This window comes from Sus scrofa, chromosome 6 (genome assembly GCF_054392235.1).
Source record: "Sus scrofa isolate SSC_HxYL_T2T_F1_AM1 chromosome 6, Sscrofa_HxYL_maternal_Yorkshire_Landrace_v2.0, whole genome shotgun sequence".
Classification (NCBI taxonomy): Eukaryota; Metazoa; Chordata; class Mammalia; order Artiodactyla; family Suidae; genus Sus; species Sus scrofa.
In genome coordinates, this window is record NC_139388.1 from 101,824,970 (window position 1) to 101,846,248 (window position 21,279).

The 21,279-nt window shown below is 48.1% G+C and overlaps 2 protein-coding genes across 6 annotated transcripts in view; both read right to left on the reverse strand.

Moving 5' to 3' along the window:
* The window catches only part of GNAL (G protein subunit alpha L), an 87,032-nt gene that overhangs the window by 9,476 nt on the left and 56,277 nt on the right, over positions 1–21,279 (reverse strand). For all 5 annotated transcript variants that reach the window (XM_003482035.5, XM_021096048.2, XM_084964103.1 and 2 more), the window contains one exon: positions 299–353. In XM_003482035.5, the coding sequence (XP_003482083.4) occupies positions 299–353 (55 nt within the window). The remainder of the gene's footprint in view (positions 1–298; positions 354–21,279) is intronic.
* CHMP1B (charged multivesicular body protein 1B) lies at positions 4,966–7,608 on the reverse strand. The gene has a single exon (XM_005674542.4). It carries the CDS (start codon positions 7,491–7,493, stop codon positions 6,894–6,896), a length of 600 nt encoding a protein of 199 aa, XP_005674599.3. The 5' UTR covers positions 7,494–7,608; the 3' UTR covers positions 4,966–6,893.

Here is a 21,279-nt window from a genome sequence, read left to right on the forward strand (position 1 = left end):
GGGAGACCCTGAAAGCTCTGGTGTGTGGGACCCAGTACTGGGTCCAAATCAGAAGTGAACATAGAGCTTGGTTTTTCTGTCGACAGTTCCAGGAGGAAGGGGCAGGAGAATCCTATTCTGCACATGGAATTATCTGGAGATGTGCAGTTTCGAAAGCCGGGATTTTTAGAGCAGTAAGTCGGGGGCAAAATGGGGTGTGCTGAGCATCGCACACAGTCTTCAGGGTGCTTCTTCTAAGGACTGTGTGCTGAACAATCGCTGAGTGACCAGGAACCCCCACCCCTCGTCCCACTTCTACCTGGTCCGTGGGCGTGTAGTCCACCAGGCTGACGCTGTCAATTCTCTCCAGGAAGCTGCAAGGAAAGCCACATGTGCTCAGTGTTGCCCTGAGGACGCCCCAGGCTTGGGGCAGGTGACCGTGTGGGGTCCCCACAGCCCAGGAGCCCCAGGATCCACTTTCTTTTCTGAACACCCATCTCCCCAGAAGGTCTGTGTCCTGTCCTCAGCCCTCTCTTCCCCGTCCCGCCCTGTGTAGGGTGATGCTACTGGGGGGTCGGGGTCCAGGATGGGGGGGACAGAACCTGATGCCTATGCTATCCCTGTGCCTCCTCTCAAATGGTGCCCCCACAACCCACACCAGCCCTGCCTTCTTTTCCTAGCAGCTCTCACAGGGCCTGACAAGTTTGACATGGATTTGTTTATCTGTTCATCATCTGTCTCTCCCTACAAATGTGGGACCCACGGGGCAGGTCTGCCTTGCTGGCCAGCTTCCCCAGCTCCCGGCCCCCCGCATGTCTTCTGTGGGATGAACGGCTCTCCCCTCCCACAAGGCTGAGAGCCAGGTAAGCAGGTGGCAGCGAGACCCAGCCTGCAAAGGACACAGGAAGACTCGGAGACTGGTGACCAGTGAGCAAGGGCCTGGAGGGAGGGGCAGCAGAGCTAGTGAGACCAGGAGGGGCTCTCAGTGGCCTGCGCTCTCCTGGCTGAGCATGTCCAGCCCTGGGGAGAGTGGATATGACCTGGACACGGCCTGACTTCCCCAACTGGAAGGTTTGGGGCCACCACCAGGTCCTGAAGTAAAGGGATGGTGGGTCTTCCAGCCTCTGTGCTGGTGTCACTTCCCCATGTCCTCACCAGCACTGCAGGCCCCGGAGGGGCTCACAGATGGGCAAGAGGGAGGCTGAAGACACAGCAAAGCTGCCTCACACCCTTGGCCATGATAACTCCTTCCTGCTGCAGGGCCAATGCCCCCGGGGGGCCTGGATGCTGGTCCTCCACCCATGTGTCTCTGATGGGGCAAGAGCGCCTAGTCAGGGATGTCCTCTCACAGAGAGCAAGGAGGGCAGGGGCAGGGACAAGGGCACCACAGCGGATGACAAGGCAGTCCCACACCGCCTTTGGCTGCTGTGGTCAGGGTGTAGAGCAACAATTCAGATGATGCTCTGGGAGATGTTCCCGATGCCCGTCAGGTGGTCAAGCACCAGAGCTGGAGGAGCTCGGGGGTGGTGAGGTGTCACACTCGAGACCCAGGACACAGAGGAGGTGGCCCTCAGGCCAGCACAGCTAAAGAACCCTGTGCCCCTGGACTCTGAGAAGCACCCAGCCTCCTCCTTCTGGCCCTAGGGTGTCCTCTGCCATCACTGGACAGCACACCTGATGACTCATGTCCCTCCTGCTCCTTCCCCAGGGTGAAGTCCACACCAAAGCCGGCCTCCCGGCCTTTTGCAGTCTGTCCCATCTCTTCCTTGGTCCTGATGTCAAACCCTCCACTCCAGTCACGGGGTTTTCAGCTCTTCAGACCTTTGCGTGATTCCCAACTTTTTTTTTTCTTGAAGCCTCAGACTGAAGTCAACCTTTTCTAAGAAGCCAATGCTATGGAACAGAATCGAAAGCCCAGAAAAATACCCACACACATTTGGACAATTAGTTTATGACAAAGGAGCAAAGAACATACACTGGAAAAAAGCAGTCTCTTTAGGAACTGGTGCTGGGGAAACTGGGCAGCTACATAGAAAATAAAAGAATCAGACTAGACCATGATCTCACACCCTACATAAAATCAAACTCAAACGGAATGAAGACTTGAATGTAAGACCTCAAACCACAGAATTCTCAGAAAAGAATACCCAGGCAGTAAGCTCCTTGACACTGTTCTTAGCAATGTCTTATGATATCTTCAGGTAAGGGAAACAAAAACAAAAATAAACAAATGGGACTAAACTAAAAAGATTCTGCACAGTGAAGGAAACCACCAACAAAACAAAAGGCCGCCTACCAAATGGGAGAAGATATTTGTAGATCATGTATCTCATAAGGGGCTAATACCTACAATGTACCAAGAGCTCATGTGACTCAACAATTAAAAAAACCAACTTGATTTATTAATGGGCAGAAGAACTGAATAGACATTTTTTCCAAGGATACATTTTCCCAAAGATGGCCAACAGGCACGTGAAAAGATGCCCAACATTGCTAACCATCAAGGGAATGCAAATCAAAGCCACAATGAGAAATCACCTCACGCCTGCTTCTAGAATGGCTCTTATCAAAAGTAAGAAATAACAAGTGCTATGATGATGTGGAGAAAAGGGAACCCTTGTGCACTGTTGGTGGGAATGTAAATTAGTGCAGCCACTTCAGAAAACAGTAAGGAAGTTCCTCAAAAAATTGAAAGCAGAACAACCATATGAATCACCAGTTCCACTCAGGTGTCTATCCAAAGAAAATGAATTCTAATTCAAGACAGTCTCTGGATCCCTATGTTCATAGCAGCACTATTTACAATAGCCAAGACAGGGAAACAATCTAAAAGTCCAGGTGAATGGATAAAGATGTGGTATGTATACACAATGGAATATTATTCAGCCATAAAAAGGAAATCTTGCCATTTGTGACAACACAGATGGATCTTGAGGGTATTATACTAAGTGAGGGCAGTCAGATGGAGAAAGAAAATGCCATATGATTTCACTCATGTGTAGAATATAAAAAACCAAAAACCCTAAATAAATGAACAAATCAAACCAAACCAAACCCAACCCATAGATACAAAAAACAGAGTGGTGGTTCCCAGCAGGGAAGGGTCGGGGGGAGGGAGGGTGAAGTGGATGAAGGAGATGGACTATGGGGATGGGTGGAAACTAAATTTTTGGTGGTGAGCTACTGTTGTAGATAGAAGTAGAAACCAAATGCTATAAACATGAAACTTACATAATCTGATAAACCAATGTTTCTTAAAAAAGAAGTAAAAACATGAAGCCAGTTTTAACCCTCAGATCACTATAATCCCACCCAACATGCTGTTACTGTTTCATGATCTGATGTGCATGCAACACGCCTTATGTGGTGACTTACCTCCTTTGTATCAGTTGAAGTAGAAAACACAAGTGTGTAAAGAGCACTCATCTTATGTTCACTCCTGCGTACACTTGTGTACTTCCCTTTCTACAGTCTAAATCCTTTGCTGTATCCCACCATTCTGAATAAACATGGGTTAGTGTCTGTCCTGACCAAACTGAGCAGGAGGGAGGAGGTGTAACCCTGATGTGCTGCAGCAGACGCCTCAATCTGGAGAAACGCTCGGAGGAAGAGGACACAGTGCCATACGTCTGGGCCCTGCCCTTGGCATCGGTGGGCTCTGGGTGTGGCCAGGGGCCCACTGAGCTGGGGACACTGACACCCTGGGATTGTGTACCGTTTTGCTATAGGAAACAAACCCTAGGAAACCAGGCAGGCCTAGAGCTCATTCCTACCAGCTAATTAGAAGAAAAACACTGGGAGGAGCCAGCTCATCAGTTTGCTCAATGTCCTGGGGGAATCTGGCTACAGAAATGCCTCCAAGAGGGCGTCATGCTGGTTGCAGAGGACTCTGCTCAGCAAGGTGAGGTTGTCTGGCTGACTCCGAGCCCACGTTCAATTAATAAGGCTCAGCTGGGTGCTTTTTTTAGGTGGCTCTTCTCCAAATCAAAGACAGCAGGTAGGGCACCTGGTGCCCTTCGCCTGACAGGCTCAGATGCACAAACACTCCTGCAGGAAGAGTAGCTTTAGCAAGAACGTTCTCCAATAGTGCACCTGGCATCTGAACTGACGTAAACTAAGTAGCTCACAAGATTAACTAAAAGTTTATTCTACATCCATCTAGAAACTGCATTTCAAGGCAGTAAGATAAAACGGAGAAATGATCATAAGGATTCTATCAGTATTCACATGGAAGATTAACCATTTCCTTGGTATGTTTAAGTTGGATCCTTTTGGAAATTCTTCACCTCCAGAAGTTGCAACACAAGGAAGAATCTTGTTGCCATGAAGAAACTATTTCAATAAAGAAGTAATAGGGGGAGTTCCCACTGTGGTGCAGCAGAAACGAATCTGACTAGTATCCATGAGGACTGGCCTTGCTCAGTGGGTTAAGGATCCGGCATAGCCATGACCTGTGGTGTAGGTTGCAGACACAGCTCGGATCCCGTGTTGTTGTGGCTGTGGCATAGGGCAGCAGCTGTAAGCTCAGATTTGACCCCTAGCCAGGGAACTTCCAATATGCCAGGAGTGTGGCCTAAGAACCAAAAAAAAAAAAAAAAAGAAGTAATAGGAATTCCTGCTGTGGCACAGTGGGATCAGCAGCATCTCTGGAGCACTGGGATGCAGGTTTGATCCTGGCCTGTCACAGTGGGTTAAGGATCCGGCATTGCCGCAGCTGTAGCATAGGTCACAACTGCAGCTCAGATCTGATCCCTGGCCCAGGAACTCCACGTGCCACAAGGCAGTCAAAAAACAAAAACAAAAACAAAAAGAAGTAATAACTTGGGCTTCTAGAAATACGCATGAAAATGCTGTGCTAACCAAACAGAAACTCAGGTGCTAAGGGTGAATTGGGAAAAATACTAAGCTTTCTGAACCAAATCAATCCCTGAGTTCTTTTTCTTTAAATAGCTTTTTAAACAGGATGTACATTCATATGCAATCACATGCAGTTTAAAATGATTTATTTGACAAAACTTCTATGGTTTACATTTCAGCATTTCATCAGTTGCAAAAGTGAGGAAGTAAATCACGGACCTGGTATACTTTTGAAAATATCTGTTTCATAAAAATGTACATTCATAGTTTGAAATGAACATATTTTAAGAAAATTCAAGCATATATAATCATTGTTTAATCTCACAAAATATATTAATTTTGTTGGGAATATCTGGACTACAAAAGGGTCTTCAATTTACCAAAGGACCAACACTAAGCTATTTTCCTAAGCTGCAATAATTTTTTCCAGTCTCAAAAAGGGTTAGGATTCATGCTGTGCTCACACACAGCTGCCTCTGTGCTACCTTATGGATGAGCAGAGACACCAAAAGGGACAAGAAGAATTGAGACCGACTGTCAGGTGTCCCTCACGGAACACTCTGGAACAACAACTAGTCAGACTGACAACATTTAAATACGAGGGTCATTCCTTACTTGCACGCACCTGTTCGTTTTTTCCCCCCTTAAACACACGCATTCACACTGGAGGACATATTGTAATGGTGACTACTTGGTTATGAATCTTTCAAAGGGCTTGAGATCCGTTTAATTCTTTTCTGAAATGCGGGAATTCTCTCTTGGAGAAATCTTCTAGTGAAGAATTAAATATTTAACCTAGATCAATATGCTTGCATAATATACTAGGCAAAAGTTAAGTCTTCGTTCTCCGTGTTTTGAGGATCTGAAAAATCGGTGGCTGCAGGCTTTATTTCACTTTTACTTTACACACCCCCTTTCCTGAAAGATGGAAGGCAGCACAGCTGGGCTTCAGCCTGAGAGGGTCAAGCCTTCGGTCCAACCCTACTACCTGTCCTTCCTAGATTCCCAGACAGCTGCATGTATATTTAAGTGATTCTCATGGCTAAGTAAAACATTCCAATTGATACTCCCAAGATTTTAAAGAGTTGTTGTTTTAAGACAAAATAATAAATGCAAATAATTAGAACCTAAAATGCAGTGCTAATTTTATTTCTATTTTTGATTAAAATAAAAACAAAACCTAGAAACACACAGTCCCAGGGCTTTCCCAAACCAACCAACAGTTCTTTGGCAATGTTAGAGTAATAGGACTGTCATGCTAATTCACATACTTTAAAAGATATCTAATTAAAGTGTTGAAATAGGAGGATAATTAGAATTGTGTGAGAGAAGTTCATTTGGAAAAAACTGTCACATGTTAAACTTTGTAAATCCCAAACCATAAATGAACAATTTTCTCTCATAATAAATGGAAGTTACGTGGCATTTTTTTCCACTTATAAAAAGACAACTTCCACACAAACACATTTATAGAACGTAAACAGTAAGAGTATTATGCCAGAAAGTCCTAAAGTAATTTTAGTGTTAAGTTACGAGAACAGATTAATAGTCAACTGCTGTCCGGGTTTGATGGTGAAAAACAAAGGATACATAGAATAGCATTGTCCATTAAGTAAGTCTCTGAATGAGGGATTAATAGCCCTGTAATCAATCCAAGTAATCACCACTTGTCAACTCTAGATACAGAAAATTAACTCTAATTACAACTCTAATTACAGAACATTAAGAAAACCTTCAATTCTTATAATTCGGGCAGAAAAGTGAATACCCGGGAATTAGAGCTTTGACCAAATTTTGGGGGAAGAGTCATATCCGACAAATTAACTAGTTCTGTTAAGAGACAGCTATAAAAATACACATCACGAGAACTTCGAAATCCAGTTAAGAGTGGAGAAAAGCCTGTAACTTAATGTATCTGGAGAGCTTTGTAAACCCAAAGGTAGAAGCATCTTAAGTAAAGAGCATTTCGGCATTGGGGCGAGGTCCGACTTCCTAGTGTGGGGCAACCGTCTTCCGAAGGCGGCTGTGGCCAGGACACCTCTGTGCGGGTTCGGCGGTTACACCTGGTCCCGGAGGCGGGCCAGCCTCTGGGACAGTTCGTCCTGCTCCGCCGAGGCCACGCTCGTGCCCACGGAGCCGGTCTGGCCCTGCGGCAGCTCCATGTTGAGGTCGAGGCCGGCCTCGTCTGCCATTTCCTGCAGCAGCATATCCACCTGGCCCTGGGGAGTGGTCAGCGTCGTCGTGCTGCTCATCGTGTCCTCCATCTGCTGGGTCTGCACGTCCAGAGTCTCGAACTGGTGTTCGAACTTGTCCATCAGGGCGGAGATCTTCTCGAGATTCATGGTCTTCAACGTCGCGTCCATCGATTTAACCACACCGGCCATCGACTTGGTCACCTTGCCCATCGTCACGGCGGTCTGGACCCTGGCAGCCACCGCGTCCACCCGCGCACTCATTCTCAGGAAATTCACCGCCTGGTTCTTCTGGCGAATCGCGTTCTCGGCGTGTATCCTCGCAACTTCCATGTTGCCCTTCTGAATGGCCTTTTTAATCTTGGCCTTTTCGGCCTTTTCCTCCTTGTCGCATTTCTTGGCACTCCTGCCCAGTTCTTTGGCTGCGAACTTCAAGTTGAACAGGTGTTTCTCCATGTTGGACATGGTCGGACGGCTCCTGGGGGTCCGCTGCCAGGGCTAGGTGGACGCAGCAGGAGGCAAAAGGAGGGAGTCCGCTCCTAGCCGCCGCTCCTTTGTTTTGGTCGCACTTCCTGCTTCTGCCGAGCGCGGCGCCGGCGGTGACGTCATCGCTGGGCGCGCCCTGGGCTCTCAGGCCGGGGGTGGGGCCAGGGCGGGGCTCCCCGGCTCGGGGGACGCACGACGCACGGGCTAGGGGCGGGGCTCGCGGGACGCGAGGTCCGAGGCGGAGCTCCCGGGCCGGGGGCGGGGCTCCCGGGCCCGGACCGCTCAGACCTGGGTCCCCCTGGCCGGATGCTGAGGTTCAGAGAGCGTTGCGTGTTGTCTGCCCCCCACAGTTGTTAAAAGCACTAAAGTAAATTCATAGAAATGCGTGTCCATATGCTTTTTTAGGCATGGACAGGGCTGTCCGGACCTGCACGTAAAAAATGTTCAAATCTGGTGGCCTCAGTGTCCGGCCAGGCTGGAAATCAGGAAGCTATCTCGAGTAGGCAGACCACAGCCTTTTCCATCTGCTCCTGCAACCTCCAATTCCTCAGGGGAACGTGGGCCGTTACCAGTTAAAAGTACAAAACAACGAAAGCTGTAGCACTGACCCGCATCCTGGTGTTGGAGGACAATCTGGCTGCAACCTGTGACATCCTTTTACTGCGGTGGGTGATAACACCTTCCAGGCCTTGGACCACCTCACCTAGGACATGGCTGAAGGTCAGTCTGTAGGCGAGTTACCAGCAACTACCATCCCAGAATCCTTCTGAGGTTTAATAATAAAAGATCCAGCTTTTGCTGACATGATTCTACCTATTTGATATTTTATAAATATCCAAGACACGTCACTCACATTTCACTTTGACAGGCCAAATTGTCATTTTAAATTTATGCAGGCAGAGGATGGTGAAGTACTGGAACCCATACCCACTGGTATAGATCAGAACCATCACCCTTCAGAAGTGCAGGCTTTCAGATGGCAGTGACATGTGGTGTGGCTCTTTTCTTTTAGAAAGATTCTCCCACCATCACCTCCACAATAACAACCTATAAAGGCCCAACCTACCCTAAGGAGCCAAGTGGCAGGTGAATTCTGAGTCATTCTGTCTGAGACAGTTTTAATCCGGAGTCTCAGTATCCCTGGGGGCCTCCTGTGATGTCTGCCAAGGGTGCTGTGGTCCCATGCATTTTCCTAATGCTCAGCTCTGGTTATGTCACACTCTTGCTCCAAAACCTGAGCAGCAAGGCACACAGCGCACACAGTCCCCACCCTCCCAATCAAGCCAGAATGAAGCGCCATTTGTGTCAGTGGGTCGGTGGGTGTGGACGAGATGGGATGGTCCTTGCCGCCTGGGCTTCCCCCTCCCCTCTCCCCCCAACCTTGTCTCTGCCTGTTGAGATCCCCCCTCAAAGCTGCCTTCTCCAGGACCCCTCTGCCTCCCTGCACACTGTACCTCCTCACAGCACACTGGGGAGGCCTCCTGGCACTGGGGCCTTGGGTGCCTGTTATACTATGGACCACGCGAGGCGCCGAGTCAATCAATGTTCCCAGTGCCCAGACGTCCACAGGGGGGGAGGGGGCCTCCCCACTCCTTCCCAGTTCTCTCTGCAATAAAGAGCCATCTGATTCAGAAAACAGCAATGGCAGATTTTGGACTTTCCCAACAAAGGAAGCAACATGAAAGCAGGAGGGGGCAGCCCGAGTGTGGTACTGACTGGGCACCAGTCCTGCTGGCAAAGCTGTGTGATTACTTGTACGACCCAGTGTAGATCACCTCACTTCCTTAGGCCTCAGTTTCCTGTTTGTAAAACTAGAAGGGGAAGACCTAGCAGCTAACAGAAGTGCCTTCATCAGTTCTTGCCACTGGGGGAGGCTGCTCAAAACCATTGCATTAAAAACAACAACAACAACAAAAACAAAACAAAAAAACCTCTGAATTAAAATAATTCATGTAAAGTCTCAAAATAGTGTGTTTGGCCAAGACCTGAAGCCATGGGGACGCTTACTCACTGCTGGTGGGAGTATCAGCACATACAATCTTTTTACCTAATAAAGTAAAATGTGCATCCCTTACCAGCACCAGTTCCACCTCCTCTTATCCGCTTAGAGAAAGGCTTGCACGTGTGCACCAGGTACAAAAGGATATGTCTTAGCCTAAACCTGGGCACAACCCAACTGTCCGTGGACAAAACAGAAAAATAAATTGTGGCATATATATTTTTAACAATCGAATACTATATAGTAATGGAAACAAGCAGCTACAACTGTCCTCAAAGCACAAATACATCCTAAAAACTTAATGAGAACAGAAGAAACAGACCAAAAGGGTGTACACTGCAGAATTCCTTAAAAAAAAAATCCCTGAAACACTCTGTAGAGATTCATTGTCAGTTACTAAGAGGAAAAAATGTGTGGTTTAAATGGCCTTTTCCTTGGCAATCTGTGATGGGTGCTGTCAAGTCTCATGTGGAGTCTGCAGAGCAGATTCAGCCGAAATGGTGCCTGTGTCCGTTTCAACATTTCTCCTCCGTTTACAAAACAGTCTGTAGGAAGGAAATCTACTCCTTCCGCGGGGTCCCTGCCTCAAGGGAAAGACCAGTATAAGCAGAGACTACAGAGCTATGGCAGGAAAACAAAGACCAGGGGTATTTCCTGGTCTGTGAAACGTGCCTGTCCCCCTGTCCCCAATCTCCCTTCCCCTTCTTCACTGGGAATCTCTAATACGCCACTTTGCCCTTCTTAAGAAAAGCTGATTCCCCACATACACACTGATGCCGGATCTTTAGCAGCTGCCTGGTGGGAAACAAGTCATCCTGTGGACTGGAAGGTGGAAGGGACTTCATGATCACGCATCTGGAGGAGACGGATAGGACTCACGCTGGCCAGGCTGCAAAGGGGACTGCTCTCCAGGCGGCTGGCGGTTCTCACACCAGTTTTTCCCCCTTAAACTTGAACATTCAGCTTACAAGCCACAAGTGAAAAACAGTTACCATGTGCCCTTGGCAGTCAGTCCGCTGTGCGCCACAGCCCTCTCTGTCCTCCTCAGCCAGCTCCCTCTGTGTAAGAGTGTCTGGGGCGGGGTGGGGACACAGCCCTGTGCCCCTTACTGCTGCTCCTGGGACGATGCACAGCCTATCTTGATGCTGTGCCTGACCTGCCACGAGACACAGCTTTTAAGTAGCATCTTGTCACAGTTAAATTAAGCTTAAGTAGGTCAAGTGATTTAAAGTAGCCACAGCCACAGATCAGAGAGGACCTGAGCTAGTGGCCTCATGTTCTGGGAACCACTCTGAGTCCTCTTCGGGCTCGTTGAACCCACTCTGTCCATGTAAAGGAAGCTGTTCTCTGCCGTTAGGGCCCACGCAAGGCTGAGCAAGGCAATTCATTTTGTTCAAGGAGGAGCTGCAATTAAGCTTCGGTGCCAAAACGAAGGTTTTGTTCGTGTAAGCTGCTATCTTTAGTTAGGGAGCAAAACAGGATGAGAACTCAGCTATAACTTAATGAATCCTACTACAAGTAATTTAAAACTTCTATTCAGAATGTAAAAAACCCTGTCACAAAGCAGGACACTTCTTCCCACCTGGACACTTGTGTCATTACTGTGGTAGTGTGCAGTTTCTCTGAGACAGTGAACACCTGTGGTCTAAACAAGGTAGGATTTTTTTTTTCTTTTTTACAGCCACACCTGTGGCTCCCAGACTAGGAGTGGAATCCGAGCTGCAGCTGCCGGCCTACACCACAGCTCACGGCATCGCCAGATCCTTAACCCGCTGAGTGAGGCCAGGGATTGAACTTGTGTCCTCATGGCTACTAGTCAGGTTCTTAGACTGCTGAGCCTCAACGGGAACTTCAACAGCAAACTCTTCACTGGCTTTTACTTGAAATAAAGTCGGGAAATAGCACAGATTGTATCCACCTGGGAAACAGCTGGTGACCCTCCCATCACATGCCTGTGACAGCACTGTCCCCACTGGTCCCGCCACCTCCTCAGGTCCTGATGAGGAAGCCGTCCTCAGGCAGGAGCTTGCGAGGGACAGGGTAAACTGAGGCCTTCCTGATGCAGAGACTTCCTGCCTTGTGGCTCAGCTCACACTATGGGTCAGAGAAGAGCCGAAGTTAGGAACGGGCCTCCCTCTGCTCCCCTCATGCTGTTTCTTATTTCAGAGGGATGTGAGATGTCCTTAAACATGGCCCACTGAGGATAATAAAACATATCCTTTTTTTGGAAAAATGATCTGTTTAGTCTTGTTGATTTTATAAGACTGTCTAATCACTGTGCACATCTTAGCAGAGTCAAAGCAAAGCGAGTTCGTCCTCGGCCCCATCCAGGAGCAGGTACAAGGTACGAGGTACGAGGAATCCTTCATGCCTTCTTCACAGAAATAATGCCCCAGCCCTGGAGGCTCAGAGCCATGCAGAGCAGGAGGAAACACTGCCTCCCATGTGCCTCACTGATTACAGGAACGATGCTATTCGCAAGCAAACGTCGGTGCCATCTGCACTCAGTATGGTCCGGGAAGAACAGAGTGAAGCTAGTATCCAAAAGGCAGCTTGCTGTTGACATTGGGGTGTCTATCATGTGATCACTGGGGTTTGGTGTAAAGAAGATATTTAATTCTAACCACTGCCGTATGTACTGTCTAAAGAAAAGTTTCACTTCCTTTCTTTGAAAGCCTCCTCTGACATGAAATTATCAAAGGGGAGCTCCTTCCCGCCCTGAACCGTGTTTCAGAGGCTGTAATTCCACGTCTTGATACTGTGCACACACTCCTGCCGTTTACAGGAAGGAGGGAAGTACTCGTGTATTTATTAGTGCATTCTGCTTTCTCTGAGTGATAACTTCTGCTCTAAAGGAGGCGAGTGCCACCAGGAATCCAGCACCTCACTCCATCACGCTGCACACCAGTCCCTCGTTTACACAGACCACGCTCTGTTTTGCCATTCATCGTATGATGGACAGCTGCATTGCTTCCACTTGCTGGTGACTGTGAATAACGCTGCTATGAACAGATATTGTGCCTTTATCTGAGCTCTAGAGAATGATTCATTCTGTATACATGAGAATGGTGGAAGAGAAATAGTAGAGAGCGCAGAAAAGAGAGTTATAAAAGTCCATTCATTTAACAGGTGATTTTTGTTATTTTTAATTACAAAAAATTTTTTGGCCATAGCCGCAGCATGCGGAAGTTCCTAGGCCAGGGATCGAACTCATGCTGCAGCAGTGGTCTAAGCTGCTGCAGTGACAATACTGGATCCTTAACCCATTGTGCCATTAGGGAACTCCATAACAGGGCTTTTGAACATGGACTACATGCTAGGCTTTGTTCCATGCACAGTGGGGAACAGTCAGCAGTGGCCCACTGACCCATCCAGAAGGGAGAGTTTAAAACGCCTGATTAGATTTAGTTATTCGTTCGACAAATATTTAAGGAGATGTTACTGTGTTGGGCATGGTATGGAGAACAACTCAAAATCCTATGGAAGGAAATTTTTATAAAAGTTTCCCATTCATTTCCTTAAAGACAGTTTTTAAGAGATACTATGACATTTTCAGCATGGAAATTGTATTTTGAATCAGTATTTTTTTTTTTTTTGTCGTTTTGGGCTGTGCCCACAGCATATGGGGGTCCCCAGACTAGGGGTTGAATTGGAGCTGTAGGAGCTGGCCTATACCACAGCCATAGCAACGCAGGATCCGAGCCACCTCTGCAACCTAACCACAGCTGATGGCAACGGCGGATCCTTAACCCACTGAGCAAGGCCAGGGATCAAACCTGTGTCCTCATGTATACTAGTCAGATTCGTTTCTGCTGAGCCACGACGGGAACTCCTGGATCAGTATTTTTATTTCTCCATTTCTCTTCTCTCTTAAGCTGATTTTAAAAAGGCAAAGTAAAAATATGCAGGGTCTGAAGCTGGTTCTTACCCCGAATGCTCTGGGCAGTGCACCTGCACTGAGGCCATGCTCCCCAAGCACACAGGTGAGATGGGGCATTGACTCACTCACAGGGGTGAGGAACATTGACTCCTGTGGAAGCAGTCACTCGCTGCTGTTGAACGGAGTCTCTCTTTCTGCTTTTTTCCTTGGGGTTAAATAGAAAGGCCCTGAAATTAGGCAGATTCAAATGATCAACAATCTCCATGTTAATTTTACTGAGGTGTCCAAATTGATCTAACAAGCCAGGTGCAACAGGGAGGTCTCAAGGTGCATTTAAAGAGCACAATTCAACATTTTTTTGGTACATCCAAAGTTGTGCAACCACTCTACAATCACTTTTAGAATTTGCATCACTCCAAAAGGGCACCTGGTGCCCATTAAGCAGTCATCTGCCCCTCAACTCCCCTCATCCCTGTGTGACTCTACTTTGTGTTTCTACAGAAATATTTGTTCTGTGCATGTCATATAAATGGAATCACACTACATGTGGCCTGTTGTGTTTGGCTTCTTTGACTTCACATCATGTCTTTGAGGTTCACCCATGATGTATCTGTGTCAGCACTTCGTTCCTTTTTATGGCTGAGTACTATTCCATTGCACAGACAGACCACAGCCTGTTTATCCATCTACCAGCTGATGGGCATTTGGGTTGTTTCTGCTCTTTGGCTATTATGAGTACTGTTGCTGTGAACATCTGTCTAGAAGTTTTGGTGCAGATGCATGTTTTCAGTGCTCTTTGGTATATACCTAGGAATTGCTGGGTCATGTGGTAACTCTACATTTAACTTTTTGTACAACTGCCAGACTGTTTTTCAAAGTGGCTGTGCCACTTTACATTTCTACTGGCAGTATAAGAAGGTTCCAACTTTTCTGCATCATTCACCAACATTAGTTTTTATCTGACTTTTTGATTCTAGGCAAACTAGGGGGTACAGTGGTAACTCATTGTGGTTTCGATTTGATGGCCAGTGATAGTGACCATTTTTCATAGCTTATGGCCATTTATATACCCTATTGGTGAAATGTTTCATCTAATCTTTTGCTCATTTTAAAACTGGGCTATTTATCTTTTTATTATTGGGTTGAGAATTCTTCATGTATTGTGGATATAAGTAACTTAGATACATAATTTACAAATACTCTTCCCTCTTCTGGGAGTTATCTTTTACATTTCTTGAACTATGATAACCTCTATAAAAACCTGGCGTTCCCATCGTGGTGCAGCGGAAATGAATCTAACTAGGAACCACGAGGTTGCAGGTTCGATCCCTGGCCTCACTCAGTGGGTTAACGATCTAGCATTGCCATGAGCTGTGGTGTAGGTCACAGATGCAGCTCAGATCTGGCATTGCTGTGGCTGTGGTGTAGGCCGGCAGCTGTAGCTCCAATTAGACCCCTAGCCTGGGAACCTCTATATGCTGCTGGTACAGCCCTAAAAAGCACACACGCGCGCGCACACACACACACACGCGCGCGCGCGCGCACACACATACACAAAAGAGCAAAAAAAAAAAAAGAAAAAAACCCCAACTAACCATTGTGGCTTTCATTTGCCAATTATGTTTGAGAAAGGAGTTGCTTAGAAATGAAAAGTTGAGAGAGACTTCAGGACCGGAGAAAATGGGTGTCCTTGTGAAAGTCCACTATTCATAAGCTTGGACCCACCCTCATCATCTTTAAAATTTCCTACCTGGCAGCACCTGGCACATGTTTGATGCCCACATGATGCTTGCTAAATTTTTTTTTTTTTTTTAAGGGATGCACCTGTGGCATATGGAAGTTCCTGGGCTGGGGTCAAATTGGAGCTGCAGTTGCAGCTGCAGGCCTATGCCACCACCACAGCCACGCCAGATATGAGCCACATCTGCAACCCACACCATAACTCATGGCAACGCTGGATCCTTTAACTCACTGAGTGAGGCCAGGGATTGAACCCATACCCTCATGGATACTAGCAGGATCCTTAACCTGCTGAGCTACAAGGGGAACTCTTAAAAAAATTTTTTTTTCTTTTTAGGGCTACATGTGTGGCATGTTGAAATTCCCAGGCTAAGGGTCAAATGGGAGCTGCAGCTGCCGGCCTATTCCACAGCCACAGCAATGAGGGATCTGAGCTGCATCTGTGACCTACACCACAGCTCATGGCAATGCCAGATCCTTAACCCACTGAGTGAGGTCAGGGATTAAACCCGCTTCCTCATGGATACCAGTTGGGTTTATAACCCACTGAGCCACAAGGGGAACTCCAGATGTTTGCTAAATTTTTAACCTAAAAGAATCTCACAAGTCTTTAAGATTTAAGATGTGAAATCCTGGCTAAACCAGGTAGCAGACTGGCATGGCGCAGTCCGTGTCACCTTGGATACTTTCATTCCCTTCTCTGTGGATTGGTGATGATAAACTCACTGGGTTTGTGTGAGGATTTTCATGTCAACTCAGATGACGTGCGCAGAACAGTGTCCCCACATAGCTTCTGCAGGTACGAGCTATTCTTCTGTTGCACTTTGAAGCTGAGAAATGCAGCATCTGTGCCATGACTCTGTAGCTGTGTATCCTGACCAGAGGCTATGCTGTGCAGTAAGTCTGAGGGTCAGTGGGAATCCACTAGGATTCTCCACTCAGGGGAGTAGCTTTCTGAGAGATTTTTAAAAATCCATGTATACACTATGAAATAGTAGGAATAAAACTGGTCTCTGTTTCTGCTTCCTGACAGAAGGCTCCAGCAACCCTTGTAATTTCCTGGGTGCAAGGAGCATCTTTTATTTTAATGAGGTGACCTTGGCAAGCTCCTGGATGCTCCTGGCCAGGGCGGGGCTCCTGAAAGACCAGCCTGTGATGAGAAGCTTGGGGTTCTCAGCCCCACCTCCATCCTCCAGGGAGGGGAGGGGGCTGGAGACTGAGTTAATGATCGCTCATGCCCATGGGAAATGTCCCACAAAAGTCCCAGCAGCGTGGGGCTTGGAGAGCTTTGTGCCATGGACACATCTGCCAGCTGGGAGGGTTCGGCACCCCAACCCGATGGAGGCACAAGCTCCTGCACTCGGGACCCCCAGTTCTTGCCTTGGGGACCTCTTCATCTGGCTGTTCATCTGCGTCCTTTATCACATCCTTTAATAAACTGGGGGACATAAGTACGTGTTTCCTTGAATTCTGTGGGCTGTTCTAGCAAATCACTGCATCCAAGTGGGGTGGACATGGAATCTCCGAGCTGCAGTCAAGTGGGGCAGCAGCTGTGGTCACCTGGGGGCCTAGCTGTACTTGGCATCTGAAATGGGGTCTCGGGGGCCTGAGGCTCCCCAGGAAGGTAGTGTCAGAACAGAGTACATGAAGGGACACCGAACTGGTAAATGTGGTCACAGTTGAGTGAAGGGGGCCCTGGAGGGGTACAGGTTCCCAAGTGCAGAACAATTTGTGTTAAACTCTCTCAAGAGGCTGCTTCTCAGGCGAGGTTTCTATATGGGGGAGAAGGACTCGGATAACCAGGCAGACCTGCTTATACTGAGATATTGGCCATAAAGTTTATTCTTCATACTTAAAAAAAAGATTGTACTGCCCATAAACAGGAACAATTCATCTAGAAAATGAATCTGAAAATAGATCTGGCTGGAAATGAAGGTCAAAATAGGGGTTCAGAAGCACCCAGGTGGTTGATTATACTTTTAGCGAGTTAACTCTCTGCAGTAACTTGCGCATTTTAAATTGCAGTTTATTCTAACATGACCTAAAAATCAACTTTGAAGGTGACACTTCATTTTTGTGAATAATTTCCAGATGATCCTGACAGTCCAGAATCAAGGACCTGGGAGGCCTGATGTCCAGGCTGGGTGTGGGGGGGCGGGGGACAAATGAGGCCACTAGGCTCCTGCTGACAGCAAAGGGCACCCGTGGCATGTGGTGGGAAGTCACTTTACTTTCCCATCGTTCTGGGGAGAGTCTCTCCCTTTGAGAGAGTTCTAAAACCAGTTATGTAAGCAGATGTATCCGAAAGGTGAGTATCGAGTAAACACATCTGTGCCGAGCACAAGAACCTACACTCCGAGCTGCAGTTTCAAGTCAGATTAAGCCAAGTCTGACTTCGTAAACCGGTTCTTACGATCCAGTTTTCTGTGATTTCCTTTCTCCCCAAATAGCTGTTTCCATGGCTACATAATCACTTATTATTAGGACTTAGAGGAAATGCATTTTGGGGGATAATGCAGTAGATAGAGACTGTTTTCACTTTCACAGTCAGAACTGGGGAACTCTGGAGGAAATACAATCTCTGCTCAGCTTGCTTGATGCTTCAAAGACACTTGCTTTTACTGAGTATAATCCTGAAAGCTCAGAAGAATGGTTGTTCCCACACTCCTCTAGCCAGGCTGGTCCTGGTGTCAGACAGGGCAGTGCCCGCCCTGCCTGACACAGAGGGGGCCTCTGGCTGGGCTGCTGGGTGGGGGTGACAGGCATGAGGCCACCTGGCTGTTAGCAAACCGGTCTGCCCTGCTTCCTCTGGGGTCTGACCCGAGGATTCTGGAGTGGTCCTGCGGATCAGTAGACAGGAGAGGTGATACGCAGGTGGCGGGCGCAGACGAGCTGGTGCCTCTGACTCAAGTGGCGTCCGAGAGACATAGAACGGAGCCCCCTTCCTGAAGGAGCCTTAGCAAGTTCCCAGCCCTCCTGCAACACAGACCTGAGCAGCCTTTACATTTTTATATGGAAGGCACTTGATAATTCGGGAACTCCATGGGCACCCATGTGCTGAGGCCTGGAGACGGGCATGGTGCTGGGCCTCTGTGGCTGTAGGGACCAAAAGGGAGGCCCGAAAATGCATGTTCAGACTCTAATCTGTCGTTGGGAAGAGGACCTGAGAGGAGGCATCCATTTCTGCTGGCAGGAATCCACACTAAGACCGACCCCTGGCCAGTCTGACCAGCATCCCCACTGCTTTCCTGTCCTGGACCCTTCCCACCCCCCACAATATTTCTTTTTTAAAATTAAGATATAATTCACATAACATTTGATTTCACATAACATAAAACTGACTGAAGTACACAGTGCCGTGAGTTTTAGAATATTTACAACCATCCCTACCATCCAATTCCAGAACATTCTCATTATCTCCAAAAGAAACCCTGTGCCCATTAACAGTCACCCTCAGCTCCCTCTCCTGCAGCCCTGGAAGCATGAATCCACTCTCTGTCCCTGGGAATCTGCTTGTGACGCTTCATGCAAACAGGTACGTGGTCTGAGTGACAGGCTCCCTCCACTGAGTGTCGTGTTTTCGAAGTTCATCTAAGCTGGTGTGTGCCAGTGCTTCGTTCCCGTTTATGGTCAATTAAGACCCTGTCAGGTGGATGGACCACGTCTGATCATCCAGTCTTCCTTTCATGGACATTTGGGTCGTTTGACTTTTGTAGCTGTGCTGCTGCGAACATTCGTAGACAACTTTTGTGTAGACCCATGGTTTTAATCCCCTTGAGATATACCCAGGTGGGAAACTGCTGGTCCCTCTGTGTTTAAGCTTTTGCAGAACCGTGGTGGGACTGTCCGCAGATTCCTCACTGGCTGCTCAGCTCCCCGCGAAGCACCTGTGCCCCATGAGTTTCTCGTGGTTTCTGCCATGTAAGAAATGACTTTAACAGGGCTTAGAATTAAGCCCATTTCAATGAGCCTTTGGGCTTAAAATACAAGACTGTTGAGCTGGATGACAAGTGGCTGAGAGTCACACCAAGAGGTAGACAGATCTCTTCTCAGAGCATTTATAAGAAGGGGGTCAGAACCTGGATCTGCAGGAAAGGGAAGGGCCCGATCCCCAGCAGTCCCACAGCCAACACTTGGCCTGTTTGCCGTTCGCTCACGTCACCAATCCCAGACCTCACGCAAGGACACCCCCCTCCCAGCAGTGGGGCCTGAGGAGGGAGGGGACACATTCCCTGAGGACCTGGAAATCTAGGGGCTTTGAGCTGGCATGTGCATCTGGCTCTGAGCATCTCTGGTGAAATGCCCTTTCTTCTGTGAGTGATGGTGGCGGGAACAGGAGGCAGTTATGTTCCTCCAGCATCTCATTTGGCAACATGAAAACAAGTGGCAGCATGTGCTGGTCTAACAAATGTTATTGATGCATTACTTGTTTTTGAAATCCTGTCCCCCAACCTCAAAATCTGAGTGCGGAGGGAGAACAAGATCATTATTGAGAGACAAGAGGCTGCTGATCCAACCTGATTCCCCTGCGTATGAAAATGGATTAAAAAAGCAAAGCTGGAGACATCACGATTAACCCAGATTCTGAAGATTAGTGGCGGAAGCGCTCTCTGGGATTCTGCTGAGTCCAGGGTTCTGAGAGCCTAAAACCTGGTGTCTCATCTCGACAACCTGGAGCCTTCACCTTCCTCCCCACAGTCTGTCTCCATAATGGAAGGCCAGAATGGAAGCAAACCAGATCCTGGCTGTGGCCCCGTGGCTGGAGGGACCCTGATCTCAGGCTCCAGGTCCACACTGGAGATGGAACAGTAAGAGGTCAGCGAGGGCTCCCGCATGCCAGGTACTGCTCTGGGGTCTCGGGGTATCCACTTACTAACCCCACAACAACTGTTGGAGAACGCATCTGTATTTTATCCCCATGGAGGGAACCTGCCCACACTCTCCCACAAGGGCTGGGGGAGAGCCTACCTGCTGTCAAGCTCATCTGCTTCCTGCTGTAAGCTTTACTCTGCATATTCTATTTAAATTAAAACATTCATTCTATTGCTAAGGTCATGCATAGTCTCTTTTTATAAGAAAGAGACACTCCTCGCATGACACTGAAGGGCACCGTAGCCCCAAGGTGATGGTGTTCAGGAAACACTGGACAAGGACGATCAGACACATCAACCAGTCAACCTCACAAAGCCAGCCTCTATGAACTGAGTGTTACTCTGAACTGTGTGAGAAATGCCAGTTGCCAGCCCTTCTTTAGTATAACACTCACGGCTCTCACACATTGTAATTTAACATCAATTCCATTGTGGTTTTTTTTTTTTTTTTTTTTTTTGTCTTTTTGCCATTTCTTGGGCCACTCCCACGGCATATGGAGGTTCCCAGGCTAGGGGTCCAATCAGAGCTGTAGCCGCTGACCTACGCCAGAGCCACAGCAACTCGGGATCCGAGCCACGTCTGCAACCTACACCACAGCTCACGGCAACGCCGGATCCTTAACTCACTGAGCAAGGCCAGGGATCAAACCCGCAACCTCATGGTTCCTAGTCGGATTCGTTAACCACTGCGCCACGACGGGAACTCCCCATTGTAGTTTTTAAGCAACTAAGAAATGGCCTTAGAGAAGCAGTGCATGAGGGCCTAAGGGGGAAGAAGGCAGGCCCTTCAGGAAGGGCTGTGCCCCCTCCTCTGGCCCCTCCCAGGCTGGGGAACCCCCTCCCCCTCCCACATCCCATCTAAATCAGCCCGGGTCTCTGGACTTAAGGATCCAGCCATGGAGTGAGTGGGTGAGCACAGGAACACACTCACAAATGCCGGTCAAAGGTCTATTTAAAGGGGTATGTGGATTTAACGCAAGTCTGGAAGGCATTAAGCGTGGAAGGAAGAGAGAAGGTTTAAATACTGTTCTAGTTGATTACGGATCCTTATTAGAAAACAGTGTCTTTAGCCTACGTAAAGGAGAGTCATAAGGTTTTCAGTGGTTAACCAAGGGGCCTGCAGGTCGGGGCTGCATCTCCGGATCACCTGGCCCTGCCTAGCTGCCTGGATACTCTGGGCTCTGTGGCAGCTCACCTTGTACCCGGGCTGGGGGTCGGCAGTTCCCGGAGGTGATGAGGAGGTGGCCGAGTAAAGTCTGCCCATGTCCTCCTGGC